This window comes from Stegastes partitus, unplaced genomic scaffold (genome assembly GCF_000690725.1).
Source record: "Stegastes partitus isolate 25-593 unplaced genomic scaffold, Stegastes_partitus-1.0.2 Scaffold525, whole genome shotgun sequence".
NCBI lineage: Eukaryota > Metazoa > Chordata > Actinopteri > Pomacentridae > Stegastes > Stegastes partitus.
In genome coordinates, this window is record NW_007578256.1 from 376,935 (window position 1) to 390,384 (window position 13,450).

Consider the following 13,450-nt stretch of genomic DNA (forward strand, 5'->3'; position numbering starts at 1 on the left):
GGTAGCCTTTGGTACAGCTGCACTGTGCATAATTGATTTATTTCCGGAGAAATTACCATTATGTTGGAACTCAGTGGGAGGCATTCAGCGCATCAACAACCATGAGTTGGCTTTTATAACAGCTCTAAAACCCCGGTCCGTCCTCCTCAACATGCACAGCTCATGACTTGTGTGCCTGTGTTCACGTTTCCACATGGATAATGAGGACTTCATCCCAAACAATGGCAACATCACCACTGAGGCTGAAGGAGGCTGTGCTGATGTGAGTTCTCGGTGCATCTGCCGAGGAGACACATCTCTGTGCCTTTCCTTCATGACCATGAAGGAAAACAATATTCAAGTAAAAAAAAGCTGACAAAGGGAATTAGTGCCACTTTAATGCGCCTGTGGAGGAGCATGAGGAACCTCTTTTATTGTCATAGTAAAAGAGACAAGCACAAGAACACAGAATTACACAGCACTTTGACATAATCAAATATTCTTAAAAGCCTCTACTTGGCCTTTGAGCATCACTCTGCATCTGAAGCACTAAGAGGTAATATTCAAGCTGCCTGAATTCATCAGAGCACCTTCTCAATGTCCAAGCACACCGCTGTGGCTTTGCTGCTTCATTTGCTGTCCTCCTGGATGTCAAACTGTCTGTTGGGTTTGGTGGATTCCAGCATGAGCTCGTACAGCTGGCCTATCTGGTCATCCTGGAAGTCACGGAGCTTCCCGTCTGACAGGTTGGTCCCAAACTTCACTGAGCTGAGTCGCTCCCCCGCTGACTCCAGTACCTGAGTCTGCAGGGTGTCCTTGTAGTTCTGCAAAGGGGGTGGAGGAAACAGACACAGATCACTTTAGACACAGACAGGATTAGCAGCAGCATTTAGCACCTGCTTGTCCACCCATCTCCACTTTCAGAGTCATTAAACACATCACGTAATGTGCATCATATGGTGCAAGGTGCATATGCAAAAAAAAAAAGAAAAAAAAAATAGAATTCTATTTATGACATTTTCCTATGCAGAGCCAAAGCTACACTGAATGTATCATTCTAATGAATGTGTGTATAAAAGCCTGAGCTCCATTGTTGTTCAAGAACCATTAAAATGACAATAATAACAATGAGCTACAACGCTGGGTGACATGTTCCTTCATTACCCTGAACCACAACTACTCGCCAGAACACCAAAGACGTATTAATCTGATGCTGAAAATAGTCTCAAAACAAAAGCAGTATTTTCTCCTGTTTGAGTAAACTACAATATACTTGTATACACTACACATACTAACTTGTAGGAAAACATACAGAACCTGATAATGTCAGATGCTCAATGAGTTCATGTTTTTACTTCACTTATTCTTTTAAATTTACGTAGATCAGAAAAAAAAACAAAAAAACAGTTGATGCTGACTGCAGAGCCGATGACTCTTCCCGCAGTGAGTAACAGCATTCCTCAAATTCTCACTTCGTCTATTACAAATTTGTCCTTGACTGGAAATAAAAGAATGTATTCGTGTTTACTGTACAGTCAACTCAAGGTGACGTTCTTCCATTTACAGCACTGATGCCACTCAGGGCCAATTCTGTGCACATCGATCTCTTCTCGCTGTAGAATAAACTACCTAGTTAACCTCAGCCACTGTGCGATGAGTCAAAGCTGCCATCGCCGTACGTGAATCATCCCGAGAGCTGCTCCATGGCCACCTCCATGTGTTCCACTTCTCAAATACCATCCGTCATCTGAACAATGACCAAAGTCTTTGTCTCTTGTTTGCCCATTCACAGAGCGTCTTGGGTTTTTGGAACACTCTCACTGTAAGCAATAACGAGCCATTTATCTGAGAGGCTCCTTCCTGCACATAATGTAATTATGTTGAATATTTGCCAAGAGGGAAATATCCTCTCTGAGGAAGGCGGCCTAAAGCTTAAAGGAATACTCTTACTTTTTTTTTTTTTTCCATTCAAGAATTTATAAGAAAAGCTGACGTTAGAAATATGTCTGTGGTCACGTTTACAGCCTCTGGATTCATGGAGCCATGTTCAGGCATCATCAAAGGAGATCTGATGGATGCTTAAGGAAAGAGGTGGAGCGAGGTGGTTTTGTTGGGGGCAAGTTTTGTTTTTTTATTTTGCTAATGTAATGAACTGCTTCCTCGAGAATTTAACTCAGCAAATAATCAACGTGAAAAGCCCAATTAACAGTGTGCGCTAAAAGGAACTGACTGTTGAAAATGCATGTGTGTGGGAAGCAAGTCAGCAGCTTGTAACTGCAGTCAGTTAAGAGCACGCCGACGGTTATCGGCCATAATGTGTCTAGACAGGCCTCAGTTTGTATTAGAACATTATAATATATGTTGTTGGCCATGTTTACTGTCCTGGAAAATGAAATAAAGGTCCAGTTCAACATTCAAGACGGACAAATGCTGTAAAGTCTTATTCAGTGAGCTGCTTATTCTGTGATCCTACTGTAAATAAAAAACTCCTTACATTCAGTTACTTTGTCTTTGCACTGTTTTTTCAATTTGCACATTTTGTACAGTTGTTTTATTTATTTTATTTTATTCACTTACTTTTATTTATAATTTTTAAAATAGTATTTAACTTTAGCTCTTTTTCTGTTGTTATTGGTGTTTTTTTCTTGCTGTTGCTGTACCACAGTAATTTCCCAGACTGGGATAAATAAAGTATTTTTCTATTCTATTTCTATTCTATTCTATTACAATACAGCGCCTAGAAAAAATCCCAGTCAGTCTAGTTTGTCTTCCTGGCCAAGAATTTACAAAAGAAAAGGAGCATGATTTAAGGTGGAACATGTGATTCTAATTCAGTATAGTTATGTGAAATTCAGTGAACATCCCTGCTAGCGGTTTGTCCTGTGTGTGCCATGAAACCAAAAACAAAAAAAACTGCCTTGGTTTTTGTAAATGGGAAACAAAAATGTAGGGTGGACTGATTCACACAGCGAGGTTCCAACAAGTGGGGGAAAGGGAAGGAAAGGAGGCAATAGTGATCTAAATATGCCCGGGGAGGTATTTTATAGGTTTTTTATTTATATCCTTTGACATTTCCTATTCTGCATTGGCTTTATAGAAATCTGTTTTTTCTTGCCTTTTTTTATTTTCTGTCGATGTGACGACTTTGTAACATGTTTTGAAAAGTGCAAAATAAATCAAATCCTAATTAGATATTGCTTCTCCCAATAGTTCAGTCCTAGTAAGGATTCATACCTTCTACTGTTAAACTGGACCTGGCTGGGCTGCTCTCCCTTTTGTGACTTCGCTGTCTTTTTTGAGACAGGTATAAAACTCTAGTTTTACAGCTCGTTTCTGTTTCACTTTCCTACACAGTAATTCACTGGGGTTGCCAACCTGCAAGTTGCTCTTTAATTATGGTTTAATTATCCAGAGCACTGAAATGTGATAATAGTCATTATGTCATATAAATTTCCCTTTGAATTTATGAGTCTGACATTTTCGACATTCTCGTTAAATATTTTATTTTTCCTTATTATGTTCAGTCTGGGTAAAAAAGGTTTCTGCACTGAGCAGCTCTTCACCATTTAAAGGTGTTTTGCTGTCATCAAAGACGTCTTTCTTACAACATTCCCTTGTCTCTTACATTTTTGCCTTCGCCTCTTTAAGAAGAGCCTGTTTGGCCCACCGGAGCTGATTCACTTGGAGCAGAGAACTCCCATGGGTGCCTCTGAAATAAACGGATTATACACTGAACACTCGAGCCTTGTAATTTTATTTTGAGTTTCGCTCCTCGTCTGCTTCCAGTAGGCTATACTTCTCTGAATAAGCCGAGATGGAGCAAAAATTCACCTCCTTTGAAAGAACGTCAACGTCAGGAGGGACAGTTTTGTCGTTTGAGCTCCGTCCTTTATGTAAAAGAATTTACAATTGAAGCTGCAAGTCAGTGACGATGCGACTCTTTAGACCAGACAGTGGTGGGTTCCAGTTACATCCTGGAAGTATCTCAGAAGTGAAGAACTTAAACTCTGCAAGTCACTCCCTATTGGCTACCTAGTGACTAGTATTTATCACTAAGCAATAGGATGAACAATGAAGGAAATATCTGCTCTCAAAATGCTCCGTGGTGTGGAGCTCACATCACAGCTACCCTGTGTGACTCCACAGTTTGGAGTTCTGGAAACTTGCATCACCAAAGACCTCAAGTGAAAATTGAATTTCAGCACTCGCCCCTAGAGTGCAGGACAGAGTCCCTGAAAAGTGGTTACTGACTGTAATCTGCCCACAGATACAGAACCCTGATGCCCACAGGACAGATTCAAGAGATTCAAGTCACCCTCCAACCCAGGACACAATCCTCTGGGGAGAGTGGACCGTCCATCAACACCAAAACTAGGGATGTTCCTTATAACTAATTTCCCTGTAGAGTAACCAGAAATGAATATTTAGACAAGTCCATTAGTCTAAAAGTAAGGAAAGACAAAATGAAAAACATTGGGTGTATTTTAGAGCCACGGGCTGTATGATGGCTCGGTGGTTACCAAATCTCTGGTTAGGACACCCAGGATCTTTCTGCGTGGAGTCTCCATGTTCTCCCCGTGCAGCGTGGGTTCTCTCCAGGTTCTCCGGCTTCCTCCCACAGTCCAGAAACATGCTGAGGTTAATTGGTGATTCTAAATCGTCCGTAGGTGTGAATGTGAGTGTGCTTGGTTGTCTGTCTCTAAGTGTAGCCCTGTGATAGGCTGGCGACCTGTCCAGGCTGTACCCTGCCTTCGCCCTGACTAAGTTGGGATAGACTCCAGCCCCCTGCAACCCTAAAGTCAATACTCCTAGGTTCATAGGCGTCATCTGTCCAACCCTGTTAGTTTCACTGGGCATCAGACATAGCTATTAACCGACATTGTACATTAATACAATATTAATAATTAGCTTACCTGATGCGTATTTCTGGTGCCAACTGGTGACGATAGCAAGATTTAACTAAAACTTCCTGCCCCTAAAAACAGTTTCTCCTCAACTGTAACCGGCTTCATGAACTAGACCCCTGCTTGGGCTCTCATCCTTTAACAAGGCAGTGAAGTCTTTTGATGCATAGATGAAACATCCTCATCTAACTTGCGTGATACATTACAGCAAATTTCTGTCAGAATTTGGTCTTCTTTTTAAACATGTGTAGTTCTTTCCACCTTGTTTTCACACATGCACAACAAAGCAAGGGAGAAACACAACCTCTGCTCATCTGTTTCTCGCCATGAAAGTGAAGAAGAGTATCTCCTAAATGTTGACCCATTTTTTTGATCATCCACTTTAGTGGCCAGAAATAGGAATGTTCTGCCCTACTCCACCTACAGAAGACATGCAGAATTTTTTTTTCTTTTCACATTGACTTCTTGGAACTCCAGCACCACCACCGAACGGCATCACCGTGTGTCACCAGAGCTGCTACTGTTATCATTCCGTTTCACTTGCCAGTACATCAGTGAATCGGCCCAGCCCCCGCATAAAAAACAGAACTAATTACAGGATACGTGAAGGTGCACCAGAGCAGTAAATACAACAAATTATAACCAGCAATCACTGCTCAGTGCAAGGCTTTGATCCTGATCAAGTAGACAAACTGAAATTTCTCACTAATAATAATAATAATAGACAACACGGTGATGATCTCGAGGCAGCATCCAGTCCAGATGACAGACCGACCGTCTGACAAGTGACCTCTGTTGTGACTACACCAGCCAGCTGATCCAAACTAAAGTCAGTCCCTGCTATGCAAACAGTGATGATTGCTTCTATTAATCCACTGTACATGTGTTGACGCAGCTGCAGTTTTAGCCTGTTCCGGTATTTGTGTTCACGGAGCACTATGTTCACAATACAAGTAGCCTGCGACACTGTGGGGTATTATGTACATATCATGCAGCATTTTTCAACACCCTATTTTTTCTCAAAGCATTTCTATTTATCACTGTTGTAGCAAAATGTCAAAATGACGAAAAGGTTTGCTTCTCCAATTTCTCTTCTAAAAAGCTTGCTGCTGACCCAAGGTATGCAATAATGTGTTGTTTTTTTTAAATATTAGTATGCAATATTGCCTTTGTTCAGTTGTACATGGTGGCAGCAGTGTTGTGTGTTTGTTGTGGTGCATACATTCAGACACAATGATATTAAAGTGCGTCTGGAACAGATTTAGTTAGTGGCAGCATTTCCTTTGTTACTGGTGAGATTTGATGAAAACAGCTCTGCAGATGACGACAGAGCTGAAGCTGCTGTTGAGGAGGAATCAGTTTTTGTGCCAACCACGAATCAGTTAATGTGACGTGTTACAGTCTTATTGGACTACAGCTGTGTGATGTGACGTTGTAGAGCAACGTGAATGACACAAAGCTCTACATACATTACAGTTGTTCTGTGATTTTTTGCGGTCCAAGCTTGAATCTTTTGCTCTGTGTGATGTTTATGGACCGACATTGCAGCTTAAATGCGAAAGAAGGCTGAAGTTCAGACTTTGTCTCGGGTGCAGAGAAAGCCTCTCTGACACACTGACGGTTTCTCCATAAAGACAGGTCTTTACAGCTTCGTCATATTTAGTGTGAGATTTGTTTGGACAGCGTGAGGCTGTGAGACAGAGTCTAAATGCATCAATAAGACAGGCAGACTAGACTAACATATTCAGCTATTCACCCCATCTGCCCTTGTACTCTACTCCTACAGGTTAGAGATGTGGTTGGCAGGTTCACCAAAGTAATGCATCTTGGCCATTTTACGAACAAGATGGAGGACATCCCCCCTCATGCCATCCACTGGTTATTACCGATATTTTTATTCTCTCTGATTCTCCATTACAACAAAAAGCTACTAAAGCTTTTGCTATCTGTCTGCAATGGACCAGCAGTTCAGCTCAAGTCCCCATTCAGAGACTAAAGGTGGCTTTTACACCACTTTACACCAATGATAAGTTTGGCTTTCCGTTGTTTGGTTTGGTTACATGGCACAGCAATTAGACAGAGAGCCTACAGTCATTTCCCTGTTCATTTCCAGCTCCATCCAGATACGGATGCCTCCCGGTGGTTTGGGCCAAACTAAGCTCCTTTTGAAATGCAGCCAGAGCGATGTGTAAATACGACAAAAAGCCACTCGTCCCATGGTTAGGGCCTTTTCAAATGGACTCTGGGTTTGACGATAATGCATATGGATATAGAGAGGCATAATGAAAGTAACTGCCTCCTCCCCAATGATGAAGAGACCTCTCAGGATTCCAGATGCAATCACCATCTACTTCATTAGAGGAATTACCTGCAGATGGGTGATTTAGCATCCCGCAGCAGTGCACAAGTGCGCTGGAAAACATAGGCTCTTCCCCATAGTGACACACACACACACACAAAAACAACAAAACAGCACACTCTCACTGTTAGGATTACTCTGGGAACTAGAGGATGAGGTGCAAATAATATACTGCATACACAATTATTATGCAAGTGATTATTCATACTTTTTGTATGCACGCTCTCCAACTTCATACCACATAAACACTCCAAGTTTTTTGGATTTATTCGTTTTCAGGTGATTTGTATTTGTGTGATCCCTGGACAATCAAACATTTACCTGTGAATAGTCAACAGGGTTGCAAAAAACATCTGGACACGAAAAGAGATGAATTAACTGCATAAGACTTGTGAAAAATGAATTGTGAAGCTAACAGTGACACTATATCCCAGAACAGTAATCTACCAGTGTCCAGAAGTACAAGGTGTCTCCAGGGTTTGGCCCACCAGAAAAGTCCATCCATCCGTTATCTATACACCGTTTAATCATCACTAAGGTTGCAGTGGGCTGGAGTCTATCCCAGCTGACTCAGGGTGAAGGCAGGGGACACCATAGAGACAAACAAGCACACTCACATTCACACCTACAGACAATCTAGAATCATCAATTAACCTCAACATGTTTTTGGACTTGTGGGAGGAAGCCGGAGAACCCGGAGAGAACCCACGCTGCACGGGGAGAACATGCAAACTCCACACAGAAAGATCCTAACCTGGGGATCTTCTCGCTGTGAGGCAACGGTGCTAACCACAGATCTACCCTCCCCAGAAAAGTCCTCAAAGAAAACCACATAATGACACAGCCCCCTTCCTTACCTAACCTTCATCGTTTTGAGAACTTGTGGAACCTTTTGAGTTTTACTGTGAGCAAAAACAAACCTGCATTCAGGAGACTGTGGCTGGAAGTTGAACAGATCAGGTGAGTAACAGACTACATGGATGTTAGGCTCATGGCAGGTATCAACAAGAAGGGTGGCTGCACGAATCACTCAGTGCTTTGGTACCAAATATGATATTTATCTGTTACATTTACTCTCAGCATTGAGTGAACAAGTGAGACTTTTCATTTTCACATTTCAGATCGACTGCGAGCACTGCATTTACTCAATAGAATGAATCTGAATAATTGTGCACGTATTGAACTGACTGTACTGATCCCACTCAGCACATGAATTCAGGTCAGCCTTAAGTGGTTAGTGCCAGGCTTTTATTAATGACTACTGGAAACATAACAAAGGCCTCGGTTTGGTTTTGACTCATTCTGGAAAATAAGAAATTATGATAAAATTGCTAGTATTCCTTCAATAATATGATAGAAAACAGACAGTTCATGTGCTACTAAGTTAGTTTTAATTGCACATTTCATATAATTTAGACTTATTCCATCATTCCTGATATTATAGAAGCATCTTAGAGGAACATCAGCTGTAAATGATCTGCATTTTTACAGTTAAGCTCAAAATTATTCATACGCATGCCAAAATTAGACTTTTCTGTCTTCATGTTGAAAATAACATATAGAGTGACAAATTACATTTTAACCAAACATGTCATATACACTGTTATTCTATCCAATGGTAACACACATTCTCATCTGTGTCTCTCATCCAGCTGTTCACAAGACGCAACACTGCAATGCTGCAATGCAAGACACTGACCTGCTCATCAGGGGAAACTTGGGGTTCAATGTCTTACCAAGGGAACCCTACTGCTAACTTTACCCTCCTTTCTCCACCTCTGAGTACAGTCTGCAGCTATTTCTTTCTGAGGTTGCACAAAACAGCACAAACCTCCACCAATAAGGCTGAGAAGCCTGTCAGCAGCTCAAGAAAGGTGACACACTGTATACAAAGCACTTGTAAAGTTGTGGTTAATGTGGATCTGACATCCGATTTATTTAAGCTCTGTAAAACCTGCAGTGGTTACTCTGATTTAAAGGACTATAACTGTTTTTTTTGCATGCTTTAGTCTATTTACTGTAAGTCATGGCTTCCCCCTATAATTATACATTCCTTTAAATCATGATGTTGTGTTGACATCTTTTTGTTCAGGCTAGTTTGAGTCTAAAGACTACAAGTTTGAAAAGAAATAAAGACGCAGTCTTCACAGGATGTCAACGTATTTGTCAAATAGATGGTGTTTCATGGTGTGAACCCAGTTTGGGACAACAGATGTTTCCACTGGAAGCATTGTCGAAATGTTGGATGTTAATGAGGTCAGAAAAACAAATAAGAAAAGTAAATGTGAAAGGGTTTATTCTCACTGCTGCCACAAAGCAGGAACGAGGAAAAAGTAAACTGTGTCAACAAAACACCAAAGTTCACTTGATTATAAGAAGCAATTCCTCATAAAGCTTCAGTTCTTTCAGGTCTCTGCAAGTTTCCTCTTGCTCTGGTTGGTCAGACCACTGAAAACACTCCTACTTTGTGCCAAATGTCCATCACATGGAGGTCTAAAGAAGCGTCAGAGTGTTTTACACAGTAAGAGAGAGCACTGACTTAGGGATGGGCTTCGATAGCATTCAATCAAATTCAACTCAAGCTTTGTTGAATCTCTTTTCAAGTATATTTTAACACTTGTAGCTAAGGATTAACCTCATTTCGAAGCAGTGCGTTGGATAGAGCTGAAAGATGTGCAATAAAGTCATATTGCAATTACTTTGATAGACACTGTGATACAAGGGGAGGTCGAGGTATATACAGCAGCAGCAGACCATACGCTGTACTATTATTTTTAAATATAGTCCCCATTTACCTCAATGCACCGAGCCCACTGCTCCTTCAGACTGTTGATCGCTGTAAAATAGAAGTCTTCAGTTTGGTCCTCAAACCATGCCTCTGTGGCAGCCTTGAGCTCATCATCATCAGGAAATCTGGTTCCACACAAATCTGATTTCATATTTCTAAGCAGGTAGTAATGACTGGGGGCCAGATCTGGACTCTAGGGTGGAGGCAGGACGATTACCACCGTATACCTCGGCCAGATTTGTGTGAGGACTTTTATTCCTGCCCTAAACTCAAAATTTAGATTTTCCATCATTGCTAGATGAACATTAACTTAGAATGTCTCTGAGGATCACACAGATATATTGTGACAAAAACACTTGATATGTTTGAACCAATGAGGTGTTGTGTTGTCTAGATATGTAAAGACATTTTGTGTTAGGCTTGGATGAATACCCTGTTCTACAAACTTATTGACCTCCCCTCGTATAAACCAGGACGGTAGTGGGATTGTTCATTTTTTCTTCTCCCCTGAAAAAATATGAAAATATTTTTTGTGGCAGTCTGCACCAAACAAGCAGTTTTCCTTTCATCTGTAGAGTATGATTTGTAGGCCAGGGCATCTCTGCAGCACCACGGTGCTTCATTTGTAATGGTCTGCTGTGACACATTTTACCTTTATCAAAAAATTGCAGCTCCTGTTGATTTAGATATTGCACCTGGCCATACGGTGACTTTAATAATTTGAGTAACTGCCCTAGCTGGGGATGTCTGTGACAAGCTGCCACCTATATGTATCCCACTGGGCACTGTAATTGGAACAAGTGAAAAGTGATAAAAAAAAATATATCACATATCAAAATTGGACCTGGTTACTGGCACCCAACCCTACTCTGGGTAATGTGGTTCTTGTCTACAAAATCAAACAGTTAGGGAGCTTCGCTGCAGATCCAGGGGTAACTTAGTTTTGTCATTTCTAGTTCAAATTTGTCAATAAAACAATATACGTTTGTGCATATACCTCAGTATCTCTGGTCCCTCATAGACCAGTGGAGACACATGAGATTGTCCAGGCATCACTTCTTGCCACATATCTGGACAGGTGAGGTTTGGGAATTACTTGATCTGGTTCATCTTGGCCTCTGGGTGAAAATCAGAGTTTCCCTTTCCCACAAGCCGCTCCCTGACTGTCTGAAGATGAGGAAGACTTGTTCTCTCACCTTAGCATCCACCTTTGTTCCAACAACGTGCTCAGCTGTTACGATGCTCGTACAGTTGATGGAAAGCAGAACCAACTTCTAATCATGGAGTACATTTACATTCACTCCTACTGGTTCCTTTATGCTACAGCTTACTGATGCTGCTCTGCCATCATGTGGCGATGGACTGACATGACACGAGTCAAAGCTCTAAAAAGCAAATGTGTTGGGTGAGTCCAGAGTCCTTTACTGTAATAAATTCAACCTCCACTAACATTAAAAAATAATAATACATGTTATGAAATGGATTCAGTTTATTTCACACAGCTTACTGTGAGTGTGACTGTTGCTAAGGCTTCGCACCCGTCGTTATGGGGTCAAACCTGGACGACTATCAGGGCCACAGCTACCACTGAGGACACAGTGGTCCTAACCTCAGGTTGTTTTGGGTTTTATTAACTGTAGTTTATATTCTACCAGTAAAAACAACATGGACATTTTATAAGCTGAAGTGCTGCTCTGTAGCTTAGCTGTGGTTTAAAGCTGAAGACAGGAGTAAATCTTGGGTTGAATTAAATTTCTTGATATAATGCTTCATTTCAGTTGATAGTAATTACTCATAAGTGTTAAATGAACTCTAATAAATTCCATCAAACTATTTTCTTATTGCTATCAATAAAGTGTGTGGTACGTATCACTATCGATTCATCACCCTTGCCTATTGAAACCTATGTTTTCTTGATTAAATTGTCTGATGAAATGTTGTCATAGCAGGATCTTCTCAGAGCAACAACTTTGTCCGTGTGCACACGATGCCTTCTGGCACATTTGTTTATCTAAAGAACAACTTTTACCAGTCGAGAAACAGATCAACCATCAGGGATGTTCACTGTCCTGGCAGTGCACTAGTTTCTGTCAGCTCTAGCATCCTGTTAGGGTTAAGGGACTTTTAGACAGGATACAACAAAAGCATCACTGCCCTCTGAAACCAAGCAGCAACCTCCATGGCTGGAAAATGAAGGTAATATGGAAAAGCCAAAAACTGTGATTCCTCAAAAGTCCACTTGAGGTTGCAAAAGTAAGTCAAAGACCCCCCATGTTAGAATGTCCAACCTCACAGCAGACATAAACAGGTTTACAGCCTGCTCCCTTCTATAAGCTAACTGTACAGGGGTTGTTTTTTTATAGAGCTCAAGCATTTAGGTTGTATTCAGGCTCATTCTTTGATTTGCCAAAAGTCAGGAGGAGTCATGCACTGCTAAGATGGCGACAGTCCGAGTCACCACACCGAACTACAGTGTTAATAAAACCTGTGGCTGACATGATGTAGGATTCCTCCACCTCTACATACAGTCAGTTTCTGAGACCGAGTATTTGCAGTTTGTCTATGCTTCAAGCAAAGTGGTCACATTTTGGATTAGTTGGATTTTGATTCCCTGCACACTTTGATAAAGACCCACATGGCCAAATATCCAGTCAGGCACAGAAGGCAAAACTGAGAGAAAGCGAGCTGAATACCCTAAAATATAAGACGACAGTTTGCATTTATAATATGAACCTCAGTAGGCGAGCTCTATCTTGGGAACAGGATTCAATCCAAGTAGGCATGTCAGGTGTGTTTTAACACTTAGGTCACTGGCTGTAGGTGGGCAATACATAGCTTAGGCTTGTTATGTGTTCGCCCTAATTGGCTACATTCCTATTAAAGTTTCTTTCTTGAAGTAATAAAGTTGAGAGGTCGAAATTTCATACTGAATATTTTCCCGACAGCGATGCAGACGTTTTGAACACTCTGCCCACTTGGCTTTGCCCACCATGTCTGAACTCAACGTGCTCTGAAAGCCTCGCTAACCTCGAGAGCTTATGAATCTTATACGATGTGTTAATTTACACTGCATGTGTTAATGGGCCTTCCCACAGTCAGCATCTGTCACTTCTCCGCTCACACTGCAGCGGTCAATCGAACAGCCACCATGTGGCGCTCACACTGACTGTAAACATCAAGCCTCATCCACCGTCCGCCTAAAATTCAAAATCATTTAAAAAGTACAAGCAACACGACTGTGTCCTCAGTGTGGACAAAAAGACCGAAGGGAAGTGTTAGTTTGTGCATGTCTGAGGCTGAAACTGCACTGCTGGCTTTAATTATACTTTTGCGTTAATGAGGACAGCTCAGGTGGTAGAGGCTGGCAGCTGAGCATCCTGATAAAACCTGAGGAGTGAATAAGAAACACACTGAAAAGGG

At 41.4% G+C, this 13,450-nt stretch overlaps 1 protein-coding gene across 1 annotated transcript in view; it reads right to left on the reverse strand.

Moving 5' to 3' along the window:
- Positions 1–364: 364 nt before the first annotated feature.
- sdhaf3 (succinate dehydrogenase complex assembly factor 3) overlaps positions 365–13,450 on the reverse strand; it is a 15,217-nt gene continuing 2,131 nt past the window's right edge. The window contains exon 2 of the mRNA XM_008287867.1: positions 365–803. Coding sequence (XP_008286089.1) covers positions 609–803 — 195 coding nt within the window. The 3' untranslated portion in view covers positions 365–608. The remainder of the gene's footprint in view (positions 804–13,450) is intronic.